The sequence below is a fragment of the Meles meles genome, chromosome 10 (assembly GCF_922984935.1).
Source record: "Meles meles chromosome 10, mMelMel3.1 paternal haplotype, whole genome shotgun sequence".
NCBI classification, from domain to species: Eukaryota; Metazoa; Chordata; class Mammalia; order Carnivora; family Mustelidae; genus Meles; species Meles meles.
This window is the reverse complement of record NC_060075.1, coordinates 44,648,273-44,663,561: the sequence shown is the minus strand read 5'-3', so window position 1 is coordinate 44,663,561 and position 15,289 is coordinate 44,648,273. Positions and strand designations below refer to the sequence as shown.

General features: G+C 35.0%; 1 protein-coding gene across 4 annotated transcripts in view; it reads left to right on the top strand.

Moving 5' to 3' along the window:
• BBS9 (Bardet-Biedl syndrome 9) overlaps nt 1-15,289 on the top strand; it is a 466,978-nt gene that overhangs the window by 174,903 nt on the left and 276,786 nt on the right. For all 4 annotated transcript variants that reach the window (XM_046020573.1, XM_046020572.1, XM_046020574.1 and 1 more), the window contains one exon: nt 13,724-13,905. In XM_046020573.1, the coding sequence (XP_045876529.1) occupies nt 13,724-13,905 (182 nt within the window). The remainder of the gene's footprint in view (nt 1-13,723; nt 13,906-15,289) is intronic.

Sequence of the window (15,289 nt, the reverse complement as noted above, 5' to 3'; positions counted from 1 at the left end):
AGTCTAATAAGAATTAGTTCTTGATCTCTGAGTTCTTGATGCTTGGAATTTTTTTTACTACAAGAGATATTTTGTTCTGTCTCTCCAATACAACTTCTGTAATTTCTGCAATTTGCTGTGACAACTTCTTTTTGCAGAATTTTTGCTACTTTGATATCTTTGGAAGCTGGCCTTGGCTCCCCCATTTTACTTGTCTTTTCTTGGACACTCTAATTACCTTGTCTCTCCCATTAAATAATCCAGCTCTTGATTATCATGAAGCTAATTATGGATAGCAATAACTGAAAACTATTTACATAAACTCAAATTGTACCTTAAAACTTGTTTTCAATTTTCTGTTCTCAGGAAGTCACCATGGAATGGTCAATGAAAAAATACCTCACTGTGAATCAGGAAATTTAGATTCTATGTTTGATTCTTCCTGGCTCCCAGATTTTCATATTCAGTATGAGCTATGTATATCAAAGTGTATTGGTATGATGCTTTGCCTGAGAGATGTTCATGCAGGGAAGGACAAAGAAAGCATAATTATTTTTAAAAATTGCAAAAATAACTTCTTAACACATACATACTAAACATACACAGGTGGTTTGTTTAATGCCTGGCTTAATTCCTCTTAAAGGCTTAATGCGGTAGAAAATCATGGCGTAGAATCATGTCTTCTTTCATGCATCAGGGAAGGACTCTAACATCTAGTTTTATTTGTAGAAAGATTAATTGCCTTGAACTTATTCTTTATAAAGGTTTCTTCTTTTCTTTGGGAGAGAATGTATTTGCATATGGCTTTCTTGGCATTTATACATAGAAGGCTCAGTGCCAGGTCAGAGCTACCACCTGCATATTGTGTCTTGCCACTACATTTGGCATGGCCTTATTGTTTGATTACTAGAAGGAATAAGGAAGGGATATTAGATAACTGTAAATAAAGTTGGGTGTATTCTATTATTGACCTCAAGGGTCTTATTCTGTAATTATTAATTCCTGTATGGAATGTTGTGGTCTTTTTGGATTACTTTATATCTAAAAACAGGTATTATAAAGATGAATTTAGAGTGAATTCTTTTAGAAAATTTCAGATAGATGAAGTTATCGTGTTTGATATTGAGGGATATAAATTCACTGTCACATAATCTCTATTCTGAGAGAGTTTACAGGCTGACCAAAGGTGACAAACATGCCAAAGTTAAAAAATAATGCTATAACATTTTATAAATGCTATTATAGAAGTATTATGTAGTGGGGATAGTGAAGTGGTCCATTTTATTTGTAAGTAATAAGATCAGCTGTGGAAGAGAATTTTTTAAAAAGGCGATATTTGGAAGGCTGATCATGTCAATTATCTTTTCTTTGTAACAAGCTGTCTGAAAATTTAGTAGCTTAAAACAACAGTTATTTAGGTCATTATTCTGTGGGTCATCAACTTTTGACTGATTGATTCTGTGGCTCTGTGCTGTGTATTAGTTTCCTAGGGCTGCTGTAACAAGTTACAACAAACTTGGTACCTTAACAGAAATTTATTCTCTCACAGTTCTGGATGACAGAAGTCCAAAATCAATGTTTGAAGAAGGCTGGTTTTGTCTGCAGGCTCTTAGTGGGAATCTATTTCATGCCTCTCTCCTAGTTGCTGATTGCTTCTGGCAACCCTTGGTGTTCTTAGTTTGAACACTCATTGCTCCAGTCACTCTCTGCCTCTGTCTTTACCTGGCTTTCTCTGTGTCTTCTTTTTTGGCTCTTTTAAGGACACACAGAACTGGATTACAGCCCCCTCTGATGCAGGCTGATCTCATTATTCTCTTAACCAAAGCAAGATACAAGTTCAGTCCAAATTCAAGGAGTGAAGAAATAGGCTTCACCACTTGATGAGAGAAGCTGTAAAGTCACATTGCAAGAGCCACTGGATACACAGAGGGAGAATATTTTGGCCATCTTTGCAGTCTACCACACTGATAAAGAGGAATGGGCAGGATGAATGAGAGGGTTGAATGAGTGTGGGAGTGGGGAAGAGAACTTATATGGCTTAAATATAGAGCAAAAATGTTAGACAGGCCCAGGTCGTGTCATGGTTGATTTTATATATAATCTCTGTGGGTAGTGTGTTGATGATGTCTCCCTCTCTGTCTCTCTTTCCTCTCTCTCTCTATATACATATTTTACTCTATACTCTCTCTCTATATATATATTCTGTGTGTGTGTATACACATATGTATATATATAGTGATATATCCACTTGCTTTGTATATATTTGAACTTCTCCACAATATAGATGGAGGGGGGAACAGCAAATAAAATGTATACAAACACTATGTGTGTGTGTGTATACACATAGTATATAGTATATAGTATACACATATATATATATATATATCACTATATATATACATATGTGTATACACACACGCACATAGTGTTTGTATACATTTTATTTGCTGTTCCCCCCTCCATCTATATTGTGGAGAAGTTCAAATATATACAAAGTAAGTGGATAGTATAATGAATTCTACTGGATAGTATAATGAATTCTACTGTACCTAGTGCTTAGCTTCAGTAATTATCAAAGTCCTGGCATGTTTGCCATGTTTTTCACACCTTCAGCTATCCTATTTTTTATTCCTTTTTTAAAAGGTGAAATTTATGTACATTGGAAGGCACAAACCTTAACTGTATAGTTTTGGCAAATGGATTTACCTGTGTAATCTATAGCTCTCTCAAGTTATTGAACATTTCCATGATCAGAAATATTCCTGGGGCTTTTGGGTGGTACAGTTAGTTAAGTGTTGGACTCTTGGTTTTGGCTCAGGCCAGGATATCAGGGTCTTGAGATCAAGCCTTGTGTTGGGCTCCACACTCAGTGTGGACTCTGCTTAAGACTCTCTCTGTCCCTCACACTCATGCTGTCTCTCTCTCCCTCAAGTAAAATAAATAAATCTTAAAAAAAAAGAAAAGAAAAATACTCCTTGTGTCCCTTTTCAGTTAATAACCCCCTTCCAGGTAACCACTATTACTGATATTTTTTTCATAATAGATTTATGTTGCATATTCTAGAATTTCATATAAATGACATCACACAGTATATAATTTTTAAGTCTGTCTTATTTTGTTCAGCATAATATTTTTCAAGTAGTTTTTCTTATTGTATGTAACATTGGCTAATTATAATTTTTTAAAAAGATGTATTTATTTGAAAGAGAGAGTGCATGAACAGGGGACAGGGCAGAGGGAGAGAGGAGAATCTACAGCAGACTTCCTGCTGAGCTCAGAGCATGACAAGGAGCTCAGGCCCAGGAGCCTGAGATCATGACCTGAGCTGAAATCAAGAGTCCGTTGCTTAATCAACTGACCCACCCAGGCACCCCTATTGTTCAATGCTGAGTAGTGTCCCATTCAATGAATATCCCATAATTTGTTTTTTTCCCTTCTCTTGTATAAGCCTTTTTGTGGACATATATTTTATTTATCTTACACTTGATCTTAGCCAAAAGGCCGAGAAGTGATATATTTTATTTATCTTAGATAATTAACTAGGAGTATAAAATTGCTGGGCCAAAGGGGTGGTATGTGTTTAATCTTATGAGAAACGGGTAAGCCCTTTGCAAAGTAGTAAAACCATTTAATATCCCACCATGGATGTATGAGGGTTCTGGGTGCTCCATATCATCTCCAATATTTAGTGCTGTCAGTCTTTTTTTTTTTTTTTTAATTTTATTTATTTATTTGACAGACAGAGATCACAAGTAGGCAAAGAGGCAGGCAGAGAGAGAGGAAGGGAAGCAGGCTCCCTGCTGAGCAGAGAGCTGGATGCGGGGCTTGATCCCAGGACCCTGGGGTCATGACCTGAGCCGAAGGCAGAGGCTTTAACCCACTGAGCCACCCAGGCACCCTAGTGCTTTTTAATTTAACATTCTAATATATGTGAGATAGTACCTAATTGTGATTTCAATTTTCATTTCCCTATTGAGTAATGATGTTGAGCATCTTTTTCTTAGTTTATCAGCCATTTTTATCCTTTATTCTGTGAAATGTCTACTCAAGTCTTTTGCCCAGTTAAAAATTTTTTTGATGTTTTTTCATTTGTTATAGTAGTTCATGCAGAGGACACTCATCTTTTGTCGGAAATTTGTTTTGTGAAAATTTTCTTCCAGTTTTGGGGTTGTCTATTCATTTTCTTAATGGTATCTTTTGATGAGAAATTTTGTATGAACAAATCTAATTATTATTTTTAGTGATTTTTTGCTTTCCACATCCTCAGAAATTGCTTTTAATTTTTAAAGTTGAAACATAGTTGCCATACAGTAACATATTAATTGCAGATGTACAACATAGTGATTTGACGTTTATATACATCCCCAAATGCTCACCACAAGAATTGTAGTTACCATCTGCCTTCACACAAAGCCATATATTATTGACTGTGTTCCCTATGCAGTACTTTATATTCCTGTAACTTATTATTTTCTAACTCTCTATTTACTTGTATATCTGTAAGAAATCTTTGTCTGTTTCAGGTCATAAAGATGTTGTCTGATGTTTTCTTTAAAAATCTTTATAGGTTTATCCCGTATGTTTAGGTCAATGATCACCTCAAATTAATTTTTGTATAGAATGTAAAGTTTCTTTTTCCCATTTAGATATCCAATGGTTCCAACACCATTTGTTAAAAAGACCCCCCCCCTCACCCCCATTGAATTGCTTTGGCCTCTTTGTTGAAACTCGAATGACTGCATGAGTATGGGTTTGTTTTTGGAGTCTCTGTTCTATTCTGTAGATCTATTTATCCTCATGCTAATGCTACAGTGTCTTGATTACAGTAGATTTATAGTGTGTCCTGATGTCATTTTATGAAAGTGCTCCATCTCTATTCCTTTTTTAAGATTGTTTTGCCATTCTAGGTTTTTTGCATTTCCATAGAAATGTGGAAATTGGCTTGTTAGTTTCTTAAAAAAAAAAAAAAAGCCTGGAGATTTTCATTTGGATTGTCTTGCATTTATTAATCATTCTGGTGAGGATCAACTTTTTTTTTTTTTTGAGCAATATTGAGCCTTTTAAGGTATATCTTTTTAAAGCATTTTTTTCTCATGTCACTCACCAATTCAAAAGCATTCACTTGTTCCACAATTGCATAGTGTAATGGTTAAGATCTTTAGGTGGCTTTATTCCCAACAGTCTGCTCTTAATTTCATCTACCACATGTATCCAGGCTGCTTGTTCTTTCACATACATAGTGTGAACTTTTTTCCCTTCATGCTTTTATTCTCTCATGTTCTCCATACTGGATATGAAGGCTACTCTCCCAATTTAAAAGATTCAATATTATATATATATTTGTTATAATGTCATAAATTATAAATTAACAGAAGTTTTTTTTTTAAATTGAGATATAGTTGATACACAGTGTTGCATTAGTGTGCACATTAGTGTACCAGTAAGAAGTTTTTAAAAAACAAATTTTCATGGGATGAATCACTTAAAATTTATACAGTTTTTAAATTGGAGCACTAAATAAGTAAGCAAAACAGCACCCACCAAACAAAAAAGAAAAAAGCCAGAATAAAAGAGGACTTTACTTTTTCCTTTTTAGTGGGAGGAGGAGCAGAGGGTGAGGGAGAGGGAGAGAATCTCCCTCTGTGCTCCTCATTGAGCACAGAGCTCAGTGCAGGCAGATTCCAGGACCCTGACAGCATGAAATAGCCGTAATCAAGAGTTGGGTACTCAGTGAACTGAGTCACCCAAGTGCCCCAAGGACTTTACTTTTATTTTTAATTTTTCAATGTATTTTTTTTAAATTTTTTTTTTTTTTTGACAGAGAGAAATCACAACTAGGCAGAGGCAGGCAGAGAGAGAGGAGGAATCAGACTCCCTGCGGAGCAGAGAGCCCGATGTGGGGCTCGATCCCAGGACCCTGAGATCATGACCTGAGCCGAAGGCAGAGGCTTTAACCCACTGAGCCACCCAGGCGCCCCATAATTTTTCAATGTATTTTTAAAAGATTTATTTATATTAGAGAGAAAGAAAGAAAGAACGAAAGAACGAACACGTGAGCAGGAAGAGTGGCAGAGGGAGAGGGGGAGAAGCAGACTCCTCACTGAGCGTGGAGCCCAATGGAGGGGTTCTGTCCTACAACCCTGAGATCAAGACCTGAGCTGAAATCTAGTTGGTCCCTTAACTGACTGAGCCACCCAGGTGCCCTAGGACTTTACTTTTAAACAGAAAGGTGAAGTTTGCTTAAAGGAAGGGTGGAGGAGATAAGAGCAAAATGTACACTGATCTTGAGAATCCTGTAAGAAACACTGTCAGTCAAGGGCCCCTGGGTGGCTTAGTGGGTTAAGGCCTCTGCCTTCCGCTCAGGTCATGATCCCAGGGTCCTGGGATCGAGTCCTGCATCAGGCTCTCTGCTCAGCAGGGAGCCTGCTTCCTCCTCTCTCTCTGCCTGCCTCTCTGCCTACTTGTGATCTCTGTCTGTCAAATAAATAAATAAAAGAAAAATCTAAAAAAAAAAGAAACACCGTCAGTCGAGTTCACAGCTTCGCAAACTGATCTGTGAAGGACAGTGGAAGCATGGTGCTTTGTGTATGGTCACATACTCTACTTGGAAGTTCAGAGCATTCAGATAGTGGCAAAAATTGATTATGAACCAATTTGAAGTTCTATTGACATCATTTTGTTGCTTACATATCACATATGGGTTAATTCAGGTTTCAGAAACAGTTATTGAAGAATAGGCAACATTCAAGTTTTCAACTTTAGCTTCAATTTCCACCATTAAAATTTCCCTGATCCTCTTGGCTAGAAATGACATTGCTACTTATGAGTACTAAAGTACTTTATACTTGTCTTATGGTACTTATGTCTTCCATGACATAGGAGCATGTCTTATTCTTTTTTGGGGTTGCAATCTTTTTGAGCTAATTTCTGATTTTATTTTTATTTTTTAAATATGATTTTTAAATTAAATTTATTTATTTTAGAGAGAGAGAGAGCACACGTGTGCACATGTAGGTGGGGAGGGACAGAGGGAGAGGGAGAGAGTCTTTTTTTTTAATGATTATTTATTTATTTGACAGAGATCACAAGCAGGCAGAGAGGCAGGGAGAGAGAGAAGGGGGGAAGCAGGCTCCCTGCTGAGCAGAGAGCCAGATGTGGGGCTGGATCCCAGGACCCTGGGATTATGACTTGAGCCAAAGGCAGAGGCCTTAACCCACTAAGCCACCCAGACACCCCTGAGGGAGAGAGTCTTAAGCAGACTGCTTGCTGAGCGTGGAGCCCAGTGTGGGGCTCGATCTCACAACACTGAGATCAAAACCTGAGCTGAAAGCAAGAATCATACGTTTAACTGACTGTACCGCTAGGTGCTCCTAATTTTCTGATTTTAATTGTGTATATCCTATAGCACTTCAGATGGTATCCTGAATATAATAGGTGTTTGAAAATGCTTTATGAATGAATGAATAAGTGAATGAATGATGAGTAAATAAAATGCAGCAGAGAAATGAGAGGTGAATATATAAAAAAGAGAGTAGAAAAAAATTGTGCACCCCCTGCTTTTCTTTTCTGTTTTAGGGTTAGTTTGGTAGGCACTAAAGATTCCAAAGCTTTTAATCATAAGTGTAATTATGATATGAGGTATTTCCATTGTGAAAATTATTTTTCTTTTGTTTAAGACATACTCATCCTCACAAGAACTAACAAGAGAGCCATATCCTTGTTAGATTCTATATTCATTAATCTGCTTTATAACTCAGATAATTTTCGGCACTGTTTAAGACATACTCATCCTCACAAGAACTAACAAGAGAGCCATATCCCTGTTAGATTCTATATTCATTAATCTGCTTTATAACTCAGATAATTTTAACAATTAATAACTCTCATTAAAAGATTTTAGGAGCTCCTGGGTGGCTTAGTTGGTTAAGTATCTGACTCTTGTTTTTAGCTCAGGTCATGATCTCAGGGTTGTGAGATTGAGCCCCATATTGGGCTTCATGCTGAGCATGGAACCTGCTTGAGATTCCCTCTCAACTTCTCCCCATCCCCCAAAGATTTTAATTTTTTTCTAAATGTACAAAGTTGGAGGCTGCTGACAAAAGCAACTTCTAAATGGCTATCAAATATGCCCTTGGCTATAGAATTCCAACCAGGTGTGTCAGCTAATTTCATCTCAACAAAGGAAGTAATAATCATTTAATATTTACTTTGTAGATTAAAGGCAGATATCATTTATGTGACATGTTCTGTAGAATTTGCCTCTTTTCCTTTTTTCTTTTCCATATTTGATTCTTGAATACTTAGGTATTAATTTTAGAAAAATAGATAATATGACCTGTGGGAGGACCAGGTTTGAGCTGGAGGGGAGAAGTCAAAATCAGGATCTCTTTTTTTAGAAAAATAAGTTTTCATTTATAACTAGGCCGGAGTTTTTTAGTGGGATAAGCACAGTGTCCTATTTACCTTTGTAGCTTCTATAGTATAGCAGATGCTAAATGAAGATGTCTTAAATGAATCATGATGAAATGACTCCAAGTATATTCAAATGACCACAATCTAGTCTTTTGGGGCTGAAGCAGGGTTGCTCACACTGAGTCAGCCTATAGTGCCTAAAGGAAAATGCCTTCAAACTGTATGACCCTTCCTGAGGCGGGGCAAAAATTGCATGCAATAAATAATATTTAAGTTTTTAAAATTTCTTTGATGACTATATCTAGTAATAAACACCAGACTTTAACAATTTGTTAGCTTAAAATATTTCTCTTCTGTGTGAAATGCAGCTGGACAAGAGACCGTTAGAGTCTGCATAACTCTTTTCATTTGTTTTTAAAACTTTCATTCATTTGTTTATTGTAACTATTTTCTATCTTTGGTGAGCTTTATGTCAAATACTTCCAGGTTGCATATTTTATAGATTGGCCTTGTCAGAAAATAGAGAACTGGATTAAAGTTTTAATTCCACAGATCATTTAGCTTTTATTTATTTATTTATTTATTTACTTTTAATTTTCTTAAAAGATTTTATTTATTTATTTGACAGACAGAGATCACAAGTAGGCAGAGAGGCAGGCAGAGAGAGAGGAGGAAGCAGGCTCCCTGCGGAGCAGAGAGCCTGTTGTGGGGCTCCATCTCAGGACCCTGGGATCATGACCTGAGCCAAAGGCAGAGGCTTTAACCCGCTGAGTCATCCAGGTGCCCCATCATTTAGCTTTTAAATGCAGATTCAAATTCAGTCTGTGGGGATAGAGAATGGAACATACATTTTTTTTTCTTAAAAAATAGTTTAAAAAATCTTATTTTATAACCATAAGATAGGATAAAAATAGCTCATAATCTCACTAATCAGAAGTAGTCACCATTTTATTAGCATTTCAGTAATTTTTTTCTAATCTGTATTTTATATATCTTATAAAATTAAAATAAATACATATGCAATATTATGTTTTGCTTTTACACTATATATATGTAGCTGTTTTTTCTGAAAGCAGATATTTGTAAAACATGGTTGTTAATAGCTTCTAAACATTCCATTTCAGATAGCATCATGCTTTTAAAAATATTTCCCCCTGGGTGCCTGGGTGGCTCAGTTGGTTTAGCCGCTGCCTTCTGCTCGGGTTTTGATCCCAGGGTCATGGGATAGAGTCCCGCATCCGCAGGGAGCCTGCTTCTCTCTGCTGCTCTGCCTGCTTTTGCCCTCGCGCGCTCTCTCTCTCTCTCGCTCGCTCTCTGACAAATAAATAAATAGAATCTTTAAAAAAAAGTATTTCCCCTTTTTCTTACCATTTGGGTTTTTCTAAAATTCTTTAGTAACTGTGTAAGTCAATTATTGTGTAAAAGGTAATGGAATTTCTAAGGCTTTTGATAGATGTTTCTAAAATGATCATTAATAGCATCTTTAATAAATTTACATTTCCTCCAAAAGTGTATGAGAGTTTTTATCTCCATGTACCTTCTCTAACAGCAGGACTGATTATTGAATACAATTTTTTCTACTTTCAGGGATTAAAGAATCAAATAGCTTTTTTTTTTTCCAAATATAGCTTTAAAAATTTTTTTTTCATCTATTGACTTATTTTTAACTACAAATTATATATTTCCTTTTACCTTTTTGGATATAATCTCATTTGCACTGATTTGAGAGGGTTTTTTTTTGGTTTATAAGAGTTCTTTACATATTGGATGAAATATGCAGGATGGTTTTTATAGGTCAAAAACAGTTAAATATTCACAACTTCATATGGTACAACTTAAATTATGTACCTTATATTGGTTGCCAATATGTTCCCAGTTTGCCTTTTGTTCTTTTTTATCATGTTTTTTAAAGCATATAACAAGTTTAAAATTTTTTTGTTGTTTAATTTAGTGATCCTTTCCTTTGTAGTTTCCTCCATTGCTTTCTTACAGCAAAAGGTCTCTCTATCCCAAGGGCAGATAAATATTTTTGTAGTTTCATATTGTAAAATTTAACTTTTAAAATCTGTCTGGAATTTTGCTTGAATGTATTGTTAAGGCAGGGATCTGTTTACTGAGTGATGAAACAATTACTTTCAGATTCCTGAGTAACCTCTGTTGTTTATTTTCATGCCTGACTGCTAAATACACAAAATTATCATGTGTCCTAGGAATATAACATTTTGATCTTGATTCCTCATAAAATATATTATTCTTATGCCTTGGGTTAGCTGATGTGCTTCACGGACCAGTAATAATCTGGAGACCTTAATTTTGGAATGTTAATTCTAACAATATAAGTAATAGTGTACTCAATACTTGATTTACTTGATGACTTCTTCCAGCGTAAAATTCTGTCATCCACAGAAGCTTACACATTAACCTAAATGGATAGTATTGTTAAATAAAACATTCTTTAGAAAGATTAAAAAAAAAAACACACCATGATTATGTTTTTCCTTTTTTTCTTATACTTAAATTTGGTTTAGCTTTAGGAATGATATATGTATTTTAAAATTTGTTCTTTGAGGGGCGCCTGGGTGGCTCAATGGGTTAAGCCGCTGCCTTCAACTCAGGTCATGATTCCAGAGTCCTGGGATCCAGCCCCCTCTCGGGCTCCCTATTCAGCAGGAAGCCTGCTTCTCCCACTCCCACTCCCCCTGCTTGTGTTCCCTCTCTCACTGTCTTTCTCTCTGTCAAATAAATATATAAAATCTTAAAAAAATTTTTTTAAATTTGTTCTTTGAGTTAAGATACCAAGTGATGATTGACTTATTTATTAACTGTGTTCTAGGCCTCAAAGTGTCTGTCTCATCATAGATGTCTTAGACAGAAATTCCACTCATTTATTTTAGAGTTTTTAGAACTTGTTACAGTGTTCCTGTGGAATAAAATGTGCAATCTTAACTGAATTCCACTGAAGTCTAAGTTTCTGTTATTTTATCTAAATTATATGCGATGATTCTGATGCACTGAGGAAAAAAGTAAATTGCTTCAAGTTTTGTAATTTATTTTTAAGACATTCTGGTGACCTTTGTTAAATTCTTCCAGTGAGGGAAGACCCTGGCTCCTCCCTTTTATATTTGCACAGGCTGAGCACCAGTAATGATTTTTTTGAGTCTGAAGAAATAAATGTGTACACTACTATTCAAATTCTTTCTATCTTAAACTTAATAGGTTTAGGTACATTTTTAGATAAATCTCTTGTGTCTAAATTGTTGCTATTTGCTGTATAAAACAGTGTAACAAATGTGATTCAATAATAAGTTATCCAATTCATAGATCAAATAAATTTGAATACTAAGGGTTGGCTTATATTGGGTCATACTAGGTTTCACATACTATGGACCACTCAAAGGGAGACGATAAAATGGATATACTCTTTTGTATTAAAAAATCCTGATGATCTCCAGATTCTCTTAGAAGCCAACCAAAGATCTTGTCTTCAGTGTTCTAGAGTTTCCTGAGGGCTCATTAAGTTTCCAGACCTTAGTGGGATTGGGTGGAATGGGGAATAGACCATAGTCACAACTCAGAGGGGACAGAGGGTTTGTTCTGTTGAAATGCACTTGGCAGAGCTGGAAGTTAGGATTTCTGTGACGTGGCCACTAGGTGGCTTCAGCTGACTGCTTAGAAAGGATAAAGCCTAGAGGTACTATGGGTTGCTTTTCACACTTTATTTTAGGAAAATAATTTTATTTTGGGAGTATTTATTTTCTGAGCTAGATTAACAGAACCAATTCATAAAACTTAAAGACCTTAGAGGTTCATCCAGTCTCACTTTCTCATTTTAGAGATAACATTTAGGAAGACTTCTCTAAATTGAGTGCTATATAGGGGTAGAGTCAGAGTTAGAACCCAGAGTCTCTGACTCCTAGTCTAATTTTTTAGCTGTTGAGTCATTGATATCAATTTATTCTTTGTTCCTCTGAAGTCATACAAGAGGGTTTTGTGGCACTGACCATGCCCAAGTAAGCCCTGGAGAAACTGTGTATAGGAAAGTTGTGTCCAGAGCAAAGGTGGGTAACATAGTTGATGGGGATTAAGGAGTGCACCTGCTGAGATGAGCACTGGGGTGTTTTATGGAAGTGTTGAATCACTATAGTATACACCTGAAAGTAATATTACACTATATGTTAATTAACTGGAATTTAAATAAAAATTTTAAAAGTTCTATGCATCAAGAGCCTGAAGAACTAGAGGAAAAATTCAGGTACTTGTTGACTTCTGAGTCAAATATAAGGACTGGGTATACATACATATGTTTAAAAAAAAAAAAAGGGAATGTTGTGTTGAAGGCAGGTGGTAAAGTGGATGCTTCTGGTCACCATATAGAAGAGACTGAACAATATCAGTATCTCCTCTCATCCAAGTTATGCTTTTCAATTGATGAGCTGACCACTTGCTATGGACCCAAAGTTGGGGAGTTTTAAAATTTCTTACTCATTCTGAATAAAGCCTAGACTCTTATATACCATACATATATATTTTTCTTATGAATAGTAGCATTCTTAAGTTATTTTTTCTCTCAGATTTTCTATAAGTTTTGATGAATATTTAACCTTTAGAATGGGACTAGAAACCTCTTTTTTTTTTTTTTTAAAGCAAAGGCCACTAGAAAATATAACAAATGAAAATCAAACAAATTCATTATGCATCAGTTAAAAATGACTTATGACAGTGTTGACTTCTTTTTTCTTCTGAGAAAGCTAAGGAGGGAGCAAATAGTGTTCATTTCAACTTTTTATAGCAAGTTCTGGAAAATTTACAATTTTAAAAAATGGCATGCTAAGTTTATCTATAATTTATATATTAGGGCTAGTTTCTAGAGTAAAAAAAAGTTAAAGGAGACTAAGAGAGAAGGAAGAGTGAAAGGATGGGAGGAAGAGGGATGGACAGAGAACTACAAAATGAGGAAATGGCTCCACAAGTGTTCACATGCTTGTTATGAATCTGCCAAGTAGGAGCTGGAGTGAGGATTAAATGATACAATAGTTGAAAAGCTTTTAGAGCATGATTTATCATGTAGTTAGGTCCCCCAAAGTGACAACTATTATAATAATTGTTAAGGATTTGTTCCTCCCCCGTAATGAATCCTAACATTGGGAGTGCTTATATAAATATAAATCATGTTTGAAATATTTGAATTGAGTCTTTGATGTAAAACTTTAGAAATAGTTATATGGCCATTTTCTTAATGGCATGTTGAAGCTAAATTGAATAAAAATATTTTTGCTCAGGTCAAATCCACCAAAAATTTGAATTATGTCTCCTTTTCTCTTTCTTATTGTAGTGATTTAAAGGGAGTGATAGTCACTCTGAGTGATGATGGTCACTTGCAGTGTTCATACCTGGGGACAGACCCTTCTTTGTTCCAAGCTCCAAAGGTTGAATCTAGAGAACTACACTATGATGAACTTGATATAGAATTGAAAGAACTTCAGAAAATCATCAAAGATGTTAATAAATCACAAGGTATCTCATTTGCAACTTTTTATTATTTTGGTGTTTATTATAAAATTTATTTTGTATGTAGATAATATTTTAAATATATTAATTTTCTCCTCTAGTCTTAATTAAAATCATATTTGTAAAAATAGTGTTGCTCTTTAATTTGTATTTTGTAGCTTGTGAAAAAAACGTTGAGATACTGCTTTTGTTAGTGTGAAACGGGACAGAGCTAATTTTTTTTTTCTTTAAACTTTAAGAATGGAACAAAGTATTTCTCTGCATAGTGGTTTTAGGACTTGAGAAGAGCATTAAACTTTAGAGTGATCATTTGTTAACTTCTAATATCCCTGAAAACATTTTAGTTGCTTTTTTAAAAAGAAACCCTAGCAGTACATGAGTTACCACTTTGTTACTAAAAATGTAGGAATTTGCAGTTTAGTGATATTATTTAGGTATGCAGTTAATTAGACATCCAAATGGAATGTAGCCTGCGTATGTTGATTTCTAATGACTCAGAGGCTGATGATATTTTCAGTTTCTGAGTTTTGAGCAACTCAATATTATCTTTCTTTGGGATTCACAGGGGTATAATTTTATTGTAAATTAAAAGGAGAAACAAAATACCAGTCCTGCAGTTTGAATTGGACATGTGAAAAACATTATTTTAAGTTTTCTTCTCAGAGTCAGGTAAAAGTATTTTTTTAATGAGAAAAAATATGGACTATTTTCACATAAGAGAAATGTTAAAACAAGTAGGAATAATAAAAGAAGCAGAGCATCAAAGGCCAACCAAAACACAAGAGCCAATCTTAATCCTGATCCAATCACTTTACTAGATTTATATATTTTTCAGTCTCCATTACCAAGACAGATTCAGAGGAATTTAGATAATATATTTTAAAAATATGATTATTAAGGTAAAATTATTATGCCTTGGCTTCACATGTTCTCTTAGAAAGTTTTGAAAGTAAACCAGTGAAACTGAGGTCTTTTAAGTAACTCCAATTACAGAAAATCCATTTGTTGTCAGCATCCCCCCTCAAATGGTGAATGGTTAAAATTGGATGTTTCACATTGCAATATACACATTCTCCCCCCCATCCCCCGCCTTGATACTAGTGTTTGGGGATTAATGGAATTATGAGTCTCTTTTTGTCGTTTAAAAATATAATTGGAGAAGAGAGGCATATATATGAAACATTAAATTTCCAGAGTTCATTAAATAAATTTAATGTTACTTTTCACTTTAAATTTTGTGTCTTGAGATTTTGCCCTTCCTATAAACAATGTGCTAATGATATTTTGATTAACACTCAATTGTGTAAAAGATTTCTCAGAAAAATCCTTTACAACTCTAAATTTTTTTTTGGTGGTCATAGTGATACCCTTGAGTGAGAAGGTTTGAGCT